The sequence below is a fragment of the Barbus barbus genome (assembly GCF_936440315.1).
Source record: "Barbus barbus genome assembly, chromosome: 42".
Taxonomy (NCBI): domain Eukaryota; kingdom Metazoa; phylum Chordata; class Actinopteri; order Cypriniformes; family Cyprinidae; genus Barbus; species Barbus barbus.
This window is the reverse complement of record NC_136720.1, coordinates 10257066-10277691: the sequence shown is the minus strand read 5'-3', so window position 1 is coordinate 10277691 and position 20626 is coordinate 10257066. Positions and strand designations below refer to the sequence as shown.

At 38.9% G+C, this 20626-nt stretch overlaps 1 protein-coding gene across 1 annotated transcript in view; it reads right to left on the bottom strand.

Moving 5' to 3' along the window:
• Positions 1-20626, bottom strand: part of LOC306861827 (thyrotropin-releasing hormone-degrading ectoenzyme-like) — a gene marked incomplete at both ends in the record, with an annotated part of 153406 nt that overhangs the window by 131655 nt on the left and 1125 nt on the right. Inside the window, 2 exons of the mRNA XM_079404314.1 lie at positions 3640-3766; positions 17463-17736. Coding sequence (XP_079260440.1) covers positions 3640-3766; positions 17463-17736 — 401 coding nt within the window. The remainder of the gene's footprint in view (positions 1-3639; positions 3767-17462; positions 17737-20626) is intronic.

The following is a 20626-nucleotide window of genomic DNA, read 5'->3' as shown; positions in this document are numbered from 1 at the left end:
GTGCTAAATGCTACTTCAAACGCTCACAGACTCTTTCTCTTGACGAACAGATGATGTGCTGCATTACAGACTATATTATATTGACAGCAGACACAAAACAACGAGCTGACCAGTCAAAATTTAAATAAGAATAAATACATTTGGCAGTGAGTTTTTACTTTAAGATGCTACCATTTAAAAGCATCATTGCATATATGTTTATAGTTTAGTATATATACTGTGAAGTATCCACTAATAATTATAGGTTAGTATTTTCAATGAATTTCTTCAGTTCCCTATAGCTGATTGCTCACTCAAAGAGCTTTATTTTCAACTACCATCTGAAGAGTCCATTTTATCATCCTGCTCTGAGCAGCATCTCATTTGATATACAAATTGACTCAGTGTTTGAGCACTAGACGGTGAAAAAGGCTCTTGTTTTCTGTAGAATTCAACTTAGTCTGAGAATTAGCCGTCAAGTGTTTTTGCAGCACACAGATTTGTGGGGGTGAAATGTCTGAAAGAAAGCGACCGCAAACGCTCACTGATAACTGATGCATTTATTTATCCATTCAGTGGAAGCTGAAGAGTAGGTTACACTTTATTTTGATAGTCCAATTTAGACATTCTACTAACTATAAGTAACTTTGTAACTACATGTCAACTACATGTCAACTAATTCTCATTCATTTGCAACTACATGTTTACTAACTCTCAGAGTAGACTGTTAGGTTAAATTTAGAGTTAATAGAATAAGTTGACACATACTTACAAAGTTTCTCATAGTCAGTATGTTGTATGTTGTGGACCCATCAAAATAAAGTTTTAGAAGATATTAAGCAGACAGTCTACTAATACTCTAATGACAGCTGGTTGACGTGTAGTTGCAAAGTTACTTACTGTTAGTAGAATGTCTAAAGTGGACTATTGAAATAAAGTGTTACCAAAGAGCGTCCTCACAACAACTCCCAAAAGCATCAGACAGTTGGATTCTTGCAGCTGAAGACACTTGTTGATGTAAGGGAAGCTAAATGGATGAAGGGTGTTGTGGATGCAAACACACTCCGCTCTGATTCTTCATGGACTTTCATTCATCTTATTATCATTCTGCATGTGACTCTTCTAAAAGCTTTTGCGTCAAAGGCATGAAACCAATTACTGATCATCATACGATGGTATTAACTGCTACCCGACAACAAAGTCCATTTTCTCCTCTGGTTTACATCATTCCTTGAATCTCTTTGCTGTCATTCCCTTTTTCACCCTCTTTTGAGAGTGAGAGAGAGAGGGTCAATGAAAGAGAAACAAAGAAAGTGTTTGGTGGCTCTTTGTCTCTCATTTGCCAGTCAAAGTAAATGGCTTCTCTGATTAAGTTGCTCTAATTGGACTCTGCTTCAGATTCGGCAGGTGAACAATGGCTCGCTTTGATGAATAAGTCGTGTTGCGTTTTGGGCCGTCGCTTCTCAATCTGAAAGAAATCGTTATGCCATTAGCGACGGATCACATGCCAAGAGCCACAGATACAAAGAAACGAGTCTTTAAGTCAAAGAAGCAACAAAGCAAATGACTTAAAATCTCTCAGGCTGAGTAAACCTTAAGAACCAGGGTGTGAGGAAATGCTTTCAGCTGCTTTAACAAGCTTTTAAAACATGTCTGTGTGAGGCATTTCAAGGACTTAAGATGCGATCTGTCCTTAACCCGTACACTCTGATTTTATTTCTCTTTTGCATGAGCAGATGACAGAATGTCCCTGTTTTGAGACCAGAGGGGCTGCAACTGCTCCAACACTCAACACACAGATGGTGCCTTTATGTAACGGACACATTCATTACATCCACATCATTTCTCATATGAAGCTGCACTTTCATTTGACCCTTAAGTTTAGCAGTGACTAATCATTTGACCCTTAAGTTTAGCAGTGATATGCAGCATTACGATGAATGTGTCAGAAGTATCTTAAGGTCACCAACTTGGATGGAAAACAAACAGTTATTTTGCACAAGCAGCATCCTTGACGTGACATTTGAACAATCAGACCTAAGCATATTTTTAGCAGGTGACAAAATGAAGGTCGTGAAAATCTCCAGCTTCAGTAAAGAGTTTGGCATTTTTGAGAAGATTCAGTGAATTGATCCTACAGGACGTCAATCAATAGAGCAGCAGTAATGAAAAAGACTCATTAGCTGCACGAGGGCAAGTTAAGAGATTTTAAAAGATGTCGTTCCTGACCTGATACTCTAGGTCACATGGTATAAAACAGTCTGTAAACAAGTAATAGATTATCATGTATCCTAAACAGAATTTCCATCTGTATGAAACATAAGGCCTGAGACTTTTGAACCATTATGCACAATCTCATGACAATTCGTAACTATTTTACATTTTGACAAATTTGTACAATCTCATTCGCCTCAGTGACTTATGTTAATGTTTATGACCTTCATGCTTACTTTTCTTTGAAAAAAGCAGAATCTCCCTGCTCATAAAATTGTTACGTTCTCCCATTGGATCAGCTTGGTATGATAACCCTTGTAAAAAAGGGTTATTACTTTAAATAATATTCTTTAAAAGAAAATTAAGCACTCAATTATTAGTTAAGTGCAAGCTCAATGTGATGTTTTCGGACACTTAATTGCATGTTACTTACAATTTAGCAAAAATATATTATAGCTTAAATTTATATAAAAATCGATTAGCTAATTAGATTTATTTGGGCCCACTTAAGTATGAAATTTCATAATGACTTTGACTGTCTTTTAAATATGGTTTAAGTGCACTGCTAAATCTACTGACAAGCATTTATGAAAAACTAAATTAGCAAAATTGCTACATTTTCCTCATCAGCATTGGGATTTAATTATAGATTGTTTATTTATATTTATTAGTGTTTAGATTTAAAGTCCTTAGAAAACCATGCTTACCTACAGTACGCTGGTTGCTGTGTTTTGGAAGATGCTAGCTGGTCATTAGCTGCTGCTGCAAACTTGTAGACCGACTGACAATTCCAAAACACAGTTAACTGCTTAAGCTGGATTTACCAGGAGGTGAAAATGAGAATGAAAGAAATTCAGAAAGAAAATCGCTGAAATGTACTTTGAATATTGAGAGGGTGTTAACCCGATTAGCAAACAGGGCAAATGCTTCCCAGAGAGCATTTAAGAGAGTAAGAAAACATAATTAATATTACATGCACACTCAAATACACACTTACACGCAAACACACATATTCACAGAGGAAGTGAGCAAGCAGGGGAGTAGAGTGAAAGACAGAAGGCCAAAGAGATTGATGACTATATTCAAATGAATACCGAGAACTGACAGGAACCAAATTAAGCATTACAACAACATACAGTAGCACACACTTCAATACAGTGACAAACGCACACTTTAACACCACACGCGTGGTATATGCTCCAATTCCCAAGACCAAACACAAAAACAAACAAACAGACTAAAATGCTTTTAGGATCAAGAAACGCAAGAACTGAGTTGCCACTGACACTCCTTCACCTCTTTAAACGAGCACAAAAAAGCAAGTCAAAGAAACGATTGGGAGTACAAATGGAACATTGAAAAATCGCCCGGTTTCCCATGAGAAGAACATTTATTGCCCGTTTCAAAAGCATCACTGAAGCCGAAGACATTTCACCGCTGTCTTACCTAATTTAGGGAGGGAATATTTGACTTTGAAGTAATCCTGGTAAAACTGCAGGAGTCTCTTGGTGATGTGCAGAGCGTAGTCCCCCGATCCGCTCTGGATGGCGTCAGGTCTGGCGTACAGCCGAATCTACAACAACACAACATAAGAAGAGAGAGAACAAAAGTCAAAGTGTGTCAGGTACTGAATGAATGGCTCTGGGTTTATTCCTAACCTGAATTCCCTCAAGGATAACAATTGTGGACTTGAAAGATTAAGTTCCAAGGGTAATCCATGGTGAACACATCTGCCAAATGCCATCATCTGGCTTGTGAATTTTGAATTTGCCTTTCAAGTGTACTTTTCTTCACCCTTCATGCTTTTGTTCCTTCCAGTTTTTGTATGGTTGCTTGTTCAAATCAAAGTCTGTCATTTTTTTGAGTCACCTCAGAGTTGATACATGGTTTAATGTTTTATTAAACAGCTCATTTAAAATCCTTATTGACTGGGGGGAAAAAAATACTTCAGAACCAAGGCCATTGAAAAGTAGGCAGCCTGTTCTACTGGAGTTATGGCGCCTTTAAATGAACTGATTGCACTTTCATAAACCATAATGTTATTGGACCATAGCTGCTGAAAACTCCTTCATACATTTATGTTTGAAATTTGATTATTTCCATCAATTGTAAGCAAGCTCTTTAATAAAATAATAAAAGACAAAGCATTTGCATTATTCGGAACTATTATATGCGTGTGAGAGAGAAAGTGTGAGAGAGAAGTGTGTGAGGTGTGGCTCTGTGGGAAATGTATTCCCACAGTAAAAATGATCTTGGACTCTTTTAGCCGAAGGCTGATGCACGGCACGGCTTTCTGAACGGGCATTCATCTAGTCAGAATGAATGTCCTCCTACACTAACAGAGTTACAGTGCAAAGCAAGCAGGAGGAAAGGCTTTGTTTCAGAGCCTGGCAGCAATGCACGTTGAATTATGTGTTGTTTACCTCACATGTTGCTGGCGTATCGATCAGCTCTATGTCTGATATAAAGATGAATGGGCAGCACTTAGAGCTGTGGAAATGATTCAAAGCTCAATCAAATCAATGTGATTTCAAAACAACCTGTAATTAGACAAAGCGCTCAAGTTGACAATCAAGAGAAGCTTCATTAATCAGCCGGTGTGGAGATTGTTCAATCTGACTTCAATTCTCACTGCTTCATTTGTTTGTTTGGATTTGTTGAAGGCAGACAGAGACTTAAATGGGGTTAATTGAACTTTAATAGAGAGTCTCTCCATGCATGGCTGCTCGACATTGATCCACTAACAAGCTCTTTCTGATAAAAAAATGAAGCTTTAGTCAACACACTCAGCACTTGACCTGATATTAACAACCTGTTGAGTTATTATTCTATATACGTATGACTGTATGTCAGATACTTCAGACACTTTACAATTAATTTCTCTAAATGCTCTTCTAGTTTTACACAATTTGATTCCTAGCTTGTATTGTGTAGATGAGTTAGACTGTTTTAACAGCTCAATCAGAACCAAACTAGCATTTAGTAAAACAGCCTGGATCAGGATGGATATTATTGCTGGTATAAACTGGTATTTTATCTTTGAAACCTACATAGACGTTTCAAGGCATTTGTATTCTACAGCTAAAAGCATAATTTTGTCCATTAAATGTACTGAACATGCATTTTGAACTGGCTGAGTAATGTCATGTATATGTAATGAGCATATTTAGTATACTGGTGTTGAATTGTGATTAAATATTAAAATAATATTTGTAATCTTAATAAGACAAATAAAAACTGACTGACATAAAACCATTGGATTTAATAATGGCTGCTACAGTGTTATGAATAGAATAGGCTGCTTTAAATTAATTACAGTTTTTCTCAATTGCTAAAACACTATAACCAGGCTTTTGAACTAAAATTTCAAAACCATTTTTAATAAAGCACACCAATTTCCCTAAACTATAAACACTATTCCCCTGATTTGGCACATGAGTCAGATTTGGTGAACTGTTACGGCAAAACTCTACACACAAATCCTTACAGTTCTCAGTGCTTACACCCATGTGGTCATTTATAAAGCACTAGCATTCAATATTGTTCACTCAAGCCTGCACAGTTTGAGATCAACTAGCGCACAATTACAGAGTCAAAATTATCACACACCAATCAGAACCGTCGATGGAGATAAAAGGGCCAAAGTACAGTTTTTCTTAGTGGCTTTGATGCAATTCTCAGACCAGAAATGAAATCCTCCAAAACTGCTTGTTCAACCTCCACATCATCTAGTCACTTGTGCACATCATAAAAAGTTCCTCATTCTTTTGAACAAGTTGCGATTGCTTTGGTACATTCATGTAACTGATTATGTACATTTGTCTACGGTTTCCTACTTCATCAGTTGATATTGTCATGTTGCTGAAAATGCATCATGTAGTTCTCTGTTCAATAGTCTTATCCCTCAAAACCTCAAGTCATTAGTTCATAGAAGTCATTATGGTAAATGCAAAATGGTTGATCTAGTTGGCATAAACCGTCAAGCATATTTTCTATGCATTTCTATTAGACTTTTTATAAGTTTACCATGAATTGTTCAAGTGAATCTTGACTTTCACTAATGAAGAGAAAATAGATCAACCAATAACAAACCAGTTCTCTGAAATAGCTCAAAGGTACATCTCATGAACCTTCAATTGTAAAGCATATATAGACAGAGGACAACAAGAGTTACAAATGGAGTTACAGTGGACTCATTTTTATATTCATGTTTGTGGCCATTTTTCTTTTCTATTTCACAATGACATTGCTGTTAGGGAAGCAGACTTCGCACAAAGGATTAATTCAAAGCAGTGGTGTTTACTGACAGCAGAGCAATCAACGGAGGATTAGATAAGTATTACATGCAAATATACTTTGTAGGAAGAGAGGAGTAGATAACAGGACTGAATTGTCTTGACAGGAACTCATGGACGCTGGGAGAACCACACACCGCACTGTGAGACGAAGACTAGATTGTCAGGAGAGCTTACGAAGAAACTGGAACCAGGAGACGGCGAGACACCATGCTGGAGGGAACACAGGTGGTAAGTAGACAGGCAGGTGAGTCGCTGTGATTGCATATAGGAGTCCACTTTGTAGAAATTAGACTGGATGTTTGAGTGCAGTGAGGTGTGTGGCTTTATAGTGCTGGGTGATGAGGCTCAAATGCCGTACAGGTGTGTGTCATTAGAATTCAGGTGATGGTGTGCGTTGTGATTGGCTGGCGTGGGAGCCTGGCCGATCTGTGACAATTGCAATGTTTTTTATTTATTTATTTATTTAGTTTTTGGTCAAACCACTAGTAAAGGTGTAACTGTGAATAATATCCGTTCTTTTTCAATCAATATCCCACAAACAGTAATGTGTACATTTGTACTTTTTAAATGGATATATGGCATACATAAGAAGCAGCCTTCTGCATTTCAATACAGTAATGTCATCCAAACTGTTGCCATAGATTACATCAGGTAATACTAACAGAGTGCACTGTTATATTGGCAACAAGACTAAGCACCTTGTTTGTGAACAATGACACAAGGACTTTTCATTCTGTTGGAACTGATATGTTCATCGACAAATACTTTTCAGTGTTGAACTAAAGATTTTGAGTAAGTTACAGGCTTTAGCAGTAAATCCATTGTGTGGTGCTGTTGGTACATATGCACATACTTCTTTGCAGATATTACAGTAAGGATGATTTGAGAAATGCACCAAAGCGACTGAGAAAAACTGTATTCAGGTTTGATACAGTGGATCCAGAGAGACGTGAAAGAAGAGGTCAAGGACACCACAGAGGAGAAGGAGTAGAGAAAGAAATGAAGGAAGAGGAAGAGTAGGAGGTGGAGAGGGAGTACGGAGAGGATGAAGAGGAAGAAAAGAAGGAGAAAGAGGAAGAGGAGGAGGAGAAAGAGGAAGAGGAGGAGAGAAGGAGGAGGAGGACGACAACATGGAAGAAAAAGAGGAAGGGCAAGGGCAAGAAGACAAGCAGTCTCAGATATTTCAGTTGATACGTGGTTCTGTCAACACTGCACTGTCTCCCTATTAAACATTGTATATATTTTAAGATCTTGCTAATTACCTATAAGGCCCTGAATGGTTTAGCACCTCAGTATTTGAGTGAGCTCTTATCACACTATAGTCCTTCACGTCCGCTGTGATCTCAAAACTGGCCATTTGATAATACCTAGAATATCAAAATCAACTGCGGGCGGGAGATCGTTTTCCTATTTAGCGCCCAAAATCTGGAACAATCTACCTAACGCTGTTCGGGAAGCAGACACACTCTGCCAGTTTAAATCTAGATTAAAGACCCATCTCTTTAACCTGGTTTACACATAATACACTATCACATTTCTAAACTTCAAATCCGTTAAAGGATTGTTAGGCTCCATTAATTAGGTCAACCGGAACCGGGAACACTTCCCAAAACACCCGATGTACTTGTTACATCGTTAGAAGAACTGCATCTACGCTAATATTAGTCTGTTTCTTTCTTATTCCGAGGTCACCGTAGCCACCTAGATCCACCTGAATCCAGTCCGTATCCAGATCAGATGGTAGATCAGCACCTAGAGAGGACCTCTACAGCCCTGAACGTCAGCGGAGACCAGGACATCTAGATGAGCCCCAGAGACTGATCCCCAGTGAAGACCCTGTCTCCTAGACGGCCATCGGGACAAGACCACAGGAACCAGATGAGTCCTTTGCACAATCTGACTCTGCTGCAGCCTAGATTTAAACTGTTGATTTTGTCTGGCCAGAGGAAAATGACACTATTTCGACACACTATTTCCCCGTCTAAATACTGTAAAGCTGAAATAAATCCACCCAGCTTTATATCAAACTGATGTAAAGCTGCTTTGACACAATTTGCATTGTTAAAAGCACTATACAAATAATAGTGACTTGACTTGACTTGACTTTAGCACTTTAGCAAACAGGCGCAGTGAAAAGGGGATATCTGGTCAGAAAAGGAAAAGTCTGTTGCGTGTTAGTAAGCCTGCGTTTTCTGTGAGAAATCATGTGTTTAACATAATGAATTTGACATATATCAGCAAGTCAGCATATTAGACTGATTTCTGAAGGATCATGTGACACTGAAGACTAATGAGTAATGGCTGCTCAAAAACTTTGCATCACAGAAATAAATTACATTTTAAAATATATATAAATAGAAAACAGTTATTTTACATTGATATTACTGTTGCTACTATATTTTTCATCAAACAAATGCAGCCTTGGTGAGCATAAAAAGGAGCACAACAGCAGTTCTATTGCAGTTCAGATTCTATCTTAGGCATCATTACTTCTGTAAACATGCAGATCAGTATGTTAGCTCCAAATGCATTAAAAACTGTACATGCTTCATAAATTCATAGTTAAAATTAATGGTTACATTTCCCCACTACTATCTAGAGCCATAATAAATGTATTACATAATGCCTTACCAACTACTGTGGAGTCTGATGTGATTTTTGCACGTGTGTGTGTGTGGTAGATCAGTGTTTCCCCATAAACCCAGAGTAATAACTCCACTCTCCTCTCCAGTGTTCCTCTCCCACGATCTTTCCTCTCGCTCCGCACAGCCAAATCTTCATGATGAATGGTGCGAGGGGGCTGCCCTGTCGCTTTAATGTGATTGATGGGGGATGCTAGTGCGCGGCTAACTGCTACAAGCCACAGTGTGGGTATAAGTGCCCCAGATAGAAGCACACACTACAGTCAGCAGTGATATAAAGGAGAGCGCGGTCATGCTGAAGGAGATCAGATTAATTACACTAATATGAGGAGGAGGCTGGCCAAGGGCACGCAGCAGGAGCCACTGAGGAAGCCGTCATGAAGTGTCTAATATGACAACAGGGCTTTGACTGAACGTTATATCAGTAACACGGCGCATAAACCATGTCTCTCTGTTGGTAGACAGATGATGCCGCTTAGACTGTGAGGATTCAGTGCCAAAAAATAACATTTAAGTGCATGTGATGAAAGTGATACAGCAAACTTAATTATCTTAATGGCTAAAATTCACATAAAACATGTTCATATGATATATAAAACCTAGAACCCTTGTGAAAAAGAAGTGTGCTTCATTGCAGTAAAAGTGCACTTTTTGTGTACTTCAATTATTAAAAGTAAGTGCAGTAAAAGTGCACTTGCAGATAATATAATATAATCTAAATTAAAGGCCACTTAAGTGTAGTTAAAGAGAGTACACTTTAATGACAATAGGTCTTAACATACTAATGTATAATTAAGTATTACTTAAACATACATTTGACATAATTATGATTGTATTGTGTTTTAAATAAGTACACTTATTTTGATATATTTATCAATATACTAAAGCACATGTAAAATAAATTATTTTAATTTCAACTTAAGTGTGTTCTTCAAAATTACATTTGTTAATGTATTTTACATGTATTTAGCCTACAATATATACTATGTGCATTAATGCACTTGAAATTTAGTTTTCTTCTAAACTTAAATACACTTTCTTATACAGTATACTCCAATAAAACTTATTGTTGAAATTTTCATCACCAGCTCTTGCGCTATGAACTCTATGAAGTCAACATAACATTTGATACAGTGTCATTTATGAGAGTACTGTATTTGTATGTAATATTACTGTACTTTACATCTGTGCACAGAATACTTTCAATATCATTATGTTGTTCTCACTACACACATTTAATTGCATTAATTGCAAGCAAAACAAAATTCATTTGCATTCAAATACATTTGATTTTAATTAGACTAGGCTACACTGCACTGTAAAAATATGACTGACATTTAGTTAGGAGAATGAGTCATGAATGAGTCTAACAATAATCTTTGGTCTAACTATACAATGAATGAGGACAACTTGAACTTGAACAGAAATGAAAAGCCTGAAATAACATGTAACCACGCACAAGTATCTCTTTTGTTTTATGTCCATGCGCCAAAAATACTGCGTCATGATGGCGGGTGTGAGACTGTGAGAACCCCCAACTCATTTGGGACATAGAAAGTGTCCGTAAAAGATGTAAAATGATGGCTCTACCCACAAAAGCACTTTTGTGCAAGGTATAGTTTATTTACAGCACCGCAGATATACAAAAGTCAACGAGTGATGCCATGTAGAAATATATACAGTGTAATCACCAAAGACCCAAAAAAATACAGAGTAGCAAAGAAACAACAAACTGGAAAATAAAGATGGAAAAGATTTCTACAAAAATACACAAAGGGTATCCTCAGTATACTCGCTTTGCTGGATGTTTGCTCACGGCACTACTGTTGCACGCTCGCATTTGACTTGGTTAACAAGTGATAAATGTTAGTCTGGCCTCCCTTTTTATAGGCCAGACTCTGCCCCTTCTTTGGACGTACCATTTATAAAACAATACATTTTCCAACAATCTCTGCACCTATACACAATAGACATTTTATAAACCCCAAACCTCACTTCAACATAATAAACAAAATAAAACCAATAACACACATGTCTGTGTTCCTCTTTCACATTCGTCAGTCTGTAACACATTAAACAATGGTTTTGCGCGATTTTGAGCACAGTGCGCTGACGCGGTGCCAACGATGATGTCATAAGTACTTGATGATGTCATGAATACTTTTGAGGGCCCACTTTATAGCGAGACACTCCTTCTCCACAGTTGAGTACCTGGTCTCCCTGGGCAACAGCTTCCTGCTGATGTAGACCACTGTTTTTTCTGCTCCCACCTCCCCCTGGGCCAGGACAGCCAAAATCTCCTATGGCTGAGGCATCTACCTGGACCAGGAATCTCTGGTTGAAGTCAGGGCTTTGTAGGACTGGGCTGGAGCAGATCTTGTCCTTAAGAGTTCTGAAAGCTGCCTCACAGTCCTCAGTCCACTCCATCGGACTCTTTGCTGCTTCAGTCAGCAAGTCTGTAAGCGGTGTAGCGATTGTTGCAAAGTCAGGGATGAACCTCCTGTACCAACCCACCAGGCCTAGAAAGGATCTCATCTCCTTCTTTGACCTAGGCCTTGGGCTCCATCGGATGGCTTCCACTTTGTCCACTTGGGGCTTGCCGTTGCCCAGGTGATATCCCAGGTAACTGGTCTCCTGCCTTGTCCACTCACATTTCTTGACATTGTGGGTGAGTCCTGCTTCTTGGATACGTTTCAGGGTCTCTTCTAGATGTGTCAGATGCTCCTCCCAGGAGTTACTGAAGATTATGACGTCATCCAAGTAGGCAGCTGCCCACCCCTCACACCTTCGTAGAACTTGGTCCATCAATCGTTGAAATGAGGCAGGTGCCCCATGAAGGCCAAAGGGAAGAACTGTAAAACGGTATAGTCCTGATGAATGCCGTATACTGTTTGGAGTCGTTGTCAAGGGGCACCTGCCAATACCCCTTGCAAAGGTCCAAGGTGCTAATATATCGGGCCTGTCCGATTCTTTCCAGCAGGTCGTCTATTCACGGCATGGGGTAAGCATCGAAACGGGACTGGACGTTCAACTTGCGGAAGTCTATGCAGACACGTAGCATTCCGTCTTTCTTCAGGACAATGACTACGGGACTGCTCCACTCGCTTCCGGATGGCTCAATCACTCCCATTTCCAACATAATTTCCACTTCTTGCTTCAAGGGTTCAACAAACCTTTCTGGCACACTGTAAGGTCATTGTTTCGATGGCGTTGGATCATTAAGGTGGATTGTGTGATGGATTAACTCTGTCCTCCCCGGCCGCTGGCAGAACAAAACAGGGAACTGTTCCAGGAGGCCTTGCAGCTGAGGTCTGTTGGGATCCTGCAGGTGCTCCAAGTTCACCTCAGCTGGTTCTATTTGTGCCCTGGAACTCTGGCTCTGGTTCCTCATCCATCACCTCAGTCACTTTCCTCACCATCATTGTCATCCCTTGACTCACAGGTGGCTCTTTCCATTCTTTGAGCAGGTTGATGTGATACGTCTGCTTAGCTTTACTTTTATCTGGATGGTGGATCTCGTAAGTCACCGGTCCCATCTTCCTCACCACAGTGTATGGCCCTTGCTGTTTGGACAGCAATTTGTTGGTGGATGTTGGAAGTAGTATAAGTACCTTCTGCCCCGGCTGTAGCTGCCTTTGCCTTGCGTTCTGGTCATACCATGTTTTCTGGGCTTTCTGTGCCTCTTTCAGGTTCTCTCTTGCCTTTTCTTGATAGCGTTCAAGCCGGTCCCTCATCTCCAGAACATACTGGACGATGCCCCTCTCCTCTTCTCTGCAAGGATCTTCTCAACTCTTCTGTATCAGGTTGCACTTGCCAGCCATATAAGAGCTCGAAAGGGGAGAATCCAGTTGATGCTTGAGGAACTTCGCAATATGCAAAAAGCAGAAACGGGAGCCATTTGTCCTAGTCAAACTTCCGCAGCATGTTCTTTAGTGTCTGGTTGAACCGCTCCACCAAGCCGTCCGTTTTTGGATGGCATGCACTGGTTCTGATAGCAGTGATACCCAGCTGGCGATGAAATTGCCTCATCAGCCGCGAGGTGAAGTTTGTTCCTTGGTCTGTCAGAATCTCTTCAGGGATTCGCACCCAGGAGAACATCTCTACCAGGGCTTGGATGATCTTTGGGGTGTTAATGGAACGGAGTGGGAAGGCCTCAGGGTACCTGGTCGCATAGTCACATATCACCAGGATGTATTGGTGTCCCGCACTACTCTTCTCAAGTGGCCCCACAATATCCATTTCGATATGCCTGAAGGGAGTAGAAATAACAGGGAGAGGGTACAAAGGCGCTCGGCCCCACTGGGACACTGGTCTTTTGACATGTTGCACATGTGTTGCAGTATGTCTGTACGTCAGTGTAAAGTGAAGGCCAATGAAAATCTGATCAAATATCTGATCAGACGTACATTATTATTATTCTTTAGCTTGGGTTGAACAATTTATTTTTGCTTAGATGGAACAGCAGCTACGCTAATCATGTCTCTGCTTGTCTCTCCCTTTCTGCCACGGGATTAACATCCCGTGGTAGCTAGGAACCACAGAACTTCAGTCTGGATCCAACCATTACATGATCTGAGATGACCGAACACCTGAGATGGAGGATCAGCGCCGGAAGATGACGTATGTGTCCCTGATCATAGGCAGAGGCCAGACACCTGGATGAACGCCAGAGACAGATCCCCATTGAGGACCCCGCCACTTAGACAGCCATCGGAAAAGACCACTGGAACCAGCTGAGCCCATTCAATCTGACTTGCTGCAGTTTGGAACTGAACTGCTGGTTTGTTTGGCCAGAGGAGAATTGGCCCCCCGACTGAGCCTGGTTTCTCCCAAGGTTTTTTCTCCATTCTGTCACCGATGGAGTTTTGGTTCCTTGCCGCTATCGCCTCTGGCTTGCTTAGTTGGGGACGCTTCATTTCCAGCGATATCGTCGACCTGATTGCAAAGACACTATTTAAACTTATTGACACATTATTTTCCTTTTTTAATATTGTGCAGTGCTTTGTCACAATTTGCATTGTAAAAAGCACTATATAAATAAAGGTGACTTGACTTGACTTGACTTGAAAATGTGAACTGATGCGAGTGTATGTTGTCTGCTGTCCCAAATGACCAGCCCATGGAATGGTGTGGACAACATCTAGGAACAATTAAACGAGTAACATCATTGGCTTGCAAGCACAACACATCATTCACAATCACATACTTTTCATCACACAAGTTTGAACCTTTTCCACTGGCAGCTTTTTCAAACAGTCACTTAAGGGACTCATCTTTTCTTTGCAGCTCCCCAATGTTTTCTGGGATCCTCCAGTCATCAGCTTTGAGGCCCTCAACAGAGGCCTCAGGGACTGGAGTACCCAGATACTTTTCAAGCCGACGTTGTCGACGTGGTTTTCTTGGGCCCTTGTTCCCGCCCTGCAGCAGACTACTGTGCAAGTCTGGCAGTGGCAGCAGACCTGCTCTAGCTTGAGCCCGGGTGACAGCAGAACATGATTTATGTTCCGTGGCAGCGGTAACAGTCTCAGAGTTCATGGTGGCTTGCAATAGTTCATAGAGCATAGGTAAGTCTCTTCCTAAAATCATATCAGCAGGAAAATCATCAACTATTACAACATTCATCAGAAACGACTGCTCTTGTGCACACACAACTACCTCAGCTCTGGAGTACTGCCTTATATCCCCATGCACACACTGGACATTTGTGGTGGTTGCATAGTTAACCTTTCAAAAAAAACATGGCTTTAGGAGAGACAGGGAGCTACCAGTGACCAACATCGCTTTCAAAGAATGTCCATCAACAGTTACATCATACAACATTTGACTCTCCCCTCTAGAGTCAACATCTTTGTCCTCTTCTCTGGGTACATTGAGGTAATTCACCTCTGAGGTGATGCAGATGTGGTCAAAAGTTTACATACACCTTGCTGAATAAACTTCTTCATCAGAGCAGAAATTGCTATTTTTTAATGATTCTACCCCCCACCATCTTACTGCTTAAATAATTAACATTTTGCAGATACTGCAAGGTGTATATAAACGTTGGACTGCAACTGTGTCTATTGCTTTCACTCAACTGAACCATTTATAATGACTGGATATGTTTTGTAACAATTGTTCTTTATTTCTTTCCTCAAGGATTTTTTTTCTGACTTTCCTGCCTCTTTCCTGAGACTGTGGAGAGATGGTGTGCAGCTTCATGATATTTGAAGTTTACTGCTGATGAAGAGCTTCTGGGATACTGACAAACACCAGTTCCCAGTAAGTTCATTTGGAGTTTTTTTATTTACTTTATTTATTTAGTCAAACTTGCATTCACTAATGCTGGAGTAAGATTTTAGAAGAAACCTTTCGGTCCTGTTTAATGTTGGCGCTAGTAAAGGTTTGAAAATTTATGGGCGTGTTTCACGGACAGGTCTTAGACTACGCCAAGATTAGGCCATAGTTCAATTAGGACATTTAAGTCATTTTCATTAGCATGCCTTTGAAAAAAACATTACTGGTGTGCATCTTTAGACAAAACAAAGGCACTAATATTTTTAAAGATCAGTCAGTGCAAGTTTCTTTCAGTTGAAACAGCTCAGAATTACACTTTAGTCTGGGGCTGGCCTTAAGCCTTGTCTGTGAAACCGAGGATACCATTAACACAGTTTGGTAATGTTTTACAATAAGGTCTCATTTGTTGTACGAATGATGATTTTTTTATTTTTTTTGTATTAAGTGTGTGTGTTTGTGTGTTAGTAATCCTATACGTTATGGAGACCAAATGATTCCACAAGAATAGTAATACCAGTAAATTTTGACCTTGTGGAAATTTTTAGGTCCCCAATAAGGAAACAGGCTTATAAATCATACAGAATGATGTTTTCTATGATGGTGAGATTAGGTACTTTTGTATGTAGGTGATTTTACATTGTTCTCCAGACTCTTACTAATAAGTGAGTTAAATTGTTGCAGCTGTGTGTAGTGTTGGGTTTTTCTTGTGCATCAGCAAAATGCATTTTTGTGTATTTGTTTTAGAAATAGTTTTGTCAATAAATGTAGTGGGTTTTCATTTTGTGTTTGTGTTGATTGTAACTAGGTAATTAAGATATTTGTTAAATAAAATTTTAAATAGCCTATACTAAATTTCAACTTCATTGCCAGAGATATATAACATTGAAGTACATTGAAATGGCATTTAAGTATATTTTAGTTCACATTAATTGCTTATTGAGAAGTACATATTTACCATATTCAAAGTACATATAAAATATACTAAAGTCCCACTTAATTGATTCAAAAATATCACTCAAAAGTTCAACTAATTGCATCTAATGTAATTTTAAACTGTAATATATCTGCAATCAATTACAAATAACACGCATTTAGGTGGTCGAAAATATTACATTTAATTCATGCTTAAGTGTATTGTTAACTGACATTAAAGTATATTTTAGTTAACATTAATTACTTGTTAGTACATTAGTAGTACACTTTAACCATATTTTAAAGACACTAGAAACAATTATGAAAGTGTATATAAAGATGTACTAAAATGTACCAATTAAGTGGTTTAAAAAAATCACACAAAAGTTCAACTTTTCAACATTTCAATCTGTTCAACATTTAATATCACTTTAAAATGTGATACATTTGAAGTTAATTACAAATACAATGTATTTAAGCGTCAAAAATAACATTTAATTTGTACTTACATGTGTTCTTTTAAAGTATGTTATTTCTGCAATAAGTACACTTTATAAAAGTATACTTAAGTGCACTTCTTTTTCACAAGGGAAGAGCTTGATATGAACACAATCCTGGACATGAGCATAAGTGGATGCTTGTTGCAGATATTACTACCATCCATTTAAAAGCAATTAATGAGCATACAAATGCATAGCTCATGCACATATTGGAGAATAAATTTGAATTAGGTTAAACTGCTTAATGAATACTTTTCAGTATTTAATTAAATATATTTGCCCGTACACTATCAAAAGTGTGGGGTCAGTAATATTTGGTAATGTTTTGTTTACTGAACCCAAACTTTGGGTAGCGTATATTCTGTAAGTATATATTGATTTATCTCTGCTTATTTGAAGTTTCGGATTGATTTATTACTGCACTCTCTGCAATGCATTCTGGGATTGCCTTCACTCTGAAGCATACATGAGAGGCTTCCTTAGAATTTGGTAAATTATGCATCTTAAAGCAGAATACCTTCTAGAAAAGTATCTGTGATGCCTTAAAAAGCTTCTTACTAGGTTTTAGAAGAGGGTTGTGGAATAATAAAATCTCGGTTTACTGTTTTTCACTTTGAGTTTTAGTTTTAAATGCAACTCACCACAACTCCACTGTCTGTAACTGCTTCTCTGTAGGTGAAGTTGCAGACAGCCCAGGCCAGGTAGTACGTGGACATGCGGGGCGTCCTGGAGAAATGGTTGCTCACCCATCCGTCCTCGTCAGACGTCGAGGCCTCCACTGGCATGTTAGACAGCGACTGATATGAGCTCTCGTGTTTCAGACTCACTCTGAATGTGGCTTTATAGATGGGCTCGTCGAAACACGGGAAGGCCTTTCTAGCGTGAGTCGGTGAGAACTGCGTCACCGCAAGAAACCTGCAGAATAACACCAGCAATGGGAACATGAAAGAGAGGTAAGAAATCTCTAGAACAATATATGCTATTAAAGTAGCCCAGAAATGAACAGTGAAAAGTCATTTCACCAGAACTTCATTAAACTGGCTGTCACATGACTTTCCTGAATTCAAATTAGCTCTGACTTCCATCTCTGAACTCATCGCTGTGCATTTTTATCACACTAATGAGCTTCCTGGTCTGAAGATGGACAAAATTGTTACAGCTGTTTGAACCACAGCAACTAAATCACGTCAAATGTCAACATGTAATAAATCACACCAGAATTACTAAACAGAAATAATAATATATATATGTCACAACTGTAAACATTAAACCCATCTGTGACAGCATTAGTAAACAAATTGACAGCATGAACCAAAATTCATCTTACATGTGGATTGGTGAATTTTAAGTGAAACATTATTTATCTACATATGGACACGTTTACCACATCAGAGTCAGAACAGTGTCTGAATATCAGAGTCTGGACATAAACAGCCATGGAAATATTCTAGTATATGTAAAGTTAGAGAGCAGGAAAAGCGGTGAGCTACATTCCAGAAAGCTGCATTAATGGACATTAAAGCCCGACTCAAACCTCACAAGGTGATTTGGCTTTGACCACCCACAGCATGACCAGCAGATGGGGGAGGAGGGTTTTCTGCTCCTGTATTTCTGTCACAACTTTTTACTCTCATTAGCAGCCGTTCATGCAGTAACAAAGTATAATGAGTCTATAATGTTCCATCTGTTTACCTCCTCTTCGTTCCACTATTTATATGTGCTAGTATAATTTAAACATCTTTACACTATTTAAAGATCACAGTTGAGACACAGACAGGAGGTGATGAGAAATCAGACGACTAACAGACACACAGGAGGAGATTCTACAGGGATGTCAGAGAGAAATCCCTGCAGCGATACACATGGAGGTGTTTGAGTTTGTTGTCTAATGTGGCACGGCTGTCCCTGAAAATGTGTGAAGGATGAAGGAAAAACTGATAAATCTCCAAAAATACCAGATGATCAGATGTCTGTTTGAAGTGAACTAACAACACGGTTCATGTGGCCTCGTCTAACTACATAAACACGGGTATTTTCTCAATCCTGTGAGATCCCTGTCGTTCATCGTTCATGAATGTACGAGCAGCCAGCAGGCGCTGATTACACTAAACTCAATGATCTTCACAGCCTGTGGAGCTCAGAGCTGCTGCGGGACGCTGTCTGAACATCAGTGTGCTGAATTTATCTCAAAAGTGCTCTTCAATGGACCTTACAATGTCAACACCTCACTTTGTGCTGAATCAAAAATGGGTTTGTCAAAGAAATGTTACACTGAGCCCTTGACATGCTGTTTTACAGCTGAAAGCCGGAAGAAGTCCAGAAATTATTGCCAAGACAGAAAGGCAACAGGAGGATGGACAAAAGGTTTATGAAGTGTGTCTATGAAAGCCATCCCTTCAGGGTAAAACAAGGTTTAAACATGTCTCAAATGCAGGAAAACCTGGGGCAAAGATTCTAACATGAGCCATTTTCCCTCAGAGGACAAAGAATAAGAAGCCAGCAAACAAGAAATAGATATTCAGTTCTGTCTAACTGAAATCATTCTGAATATGAAGATGTAAACGGCTGTAAGAGACCACAATCAATACATATATGAGCTTCTGATAATCAAAGGCTCAACATAAAGAGCTGAGTGATATGATATTGGGTGATCTGGTGGTTTTCAAAAATGAAAATGGGTTGCCTTAGTGTAAACATTAGCACATTTCAACCAAACACCTGAACCCAACTGTCCAATCTCACTTTTTATATATTGTTGTAGTATGGTGATACTGTAACTGCATAAATAGTTCATATAATGCTGTATAAGAGGGTGATTTTAATGTAACTCTGTCTGGATATTTATGAATGTTTAGCACTGTGCTGGAAAACTTCCCACGGCCACGTGTGAATCTCAGTGTCTGACAGTAAATGAATCATTGAGCGTCACGTCAGACACAGCTGTGACTTCAGTACCCAGAGGTTTGACTAGAGTTTATTCAGATCTACTTGACCTCTGACCTCCCTTAACACTGAGGAACAGTTACTGTCTGAGACCGAGACAAATTACATGCTGACAGTAGTGTTAGATTAGGAATTACAAGTGAACTGCCTAAAGTTAACTGTAACCTGAATCTTAATATTATGAATGAAGAACCAGAGATTATATCTTCTTTATTTTAACACATGCTGTAATAATATTTGGAAAACAGTAACATGTTTAACTTTGGCAGTTGTGTTTGTAAAATGGTAACACTTTAGGGACCAGTTATAACTTTCAATTAGTTGCTTATTAGCATGCCTATTATTAAAATATTGGCTGTTTATTAGTACTTATAAAGCACATATTCTGCATGAGCATATTCTACATCCCTACCAATACATAAACTTAACAACTACCTTACTAATTATTAATAAGCATAAAATTAGGAGTTTGAGGCGAAAGTCGTAGTTAATGTTTTGTTAGTAGCGAGAATCGCACCTTAAAATAAAGTGTGACCAGTAAAACTTATCATGGTCATGTTGTATATCTATATAATAAATATATTATAAATAAATTAAAGAAAGCCTGACAAAATGTATGCATTTAACTAAGGCATCCAGAGTTTAATCAAAAATGCAATGGTTGCTATTACTATTAACCTGAATTTACATAAGATTATCCCATATTCATTAATCATGGTTTTAAATTATTACTGAAAATATTATATGTTAATGTAAACCAACATAAATACTAGTTTGGAGAATAAATAAAGACAATTACAAAACAAAGCTTGTTACTAAGGTGTCAATAAACATCTACATATCAGTGTCAGGCAGCATCAGC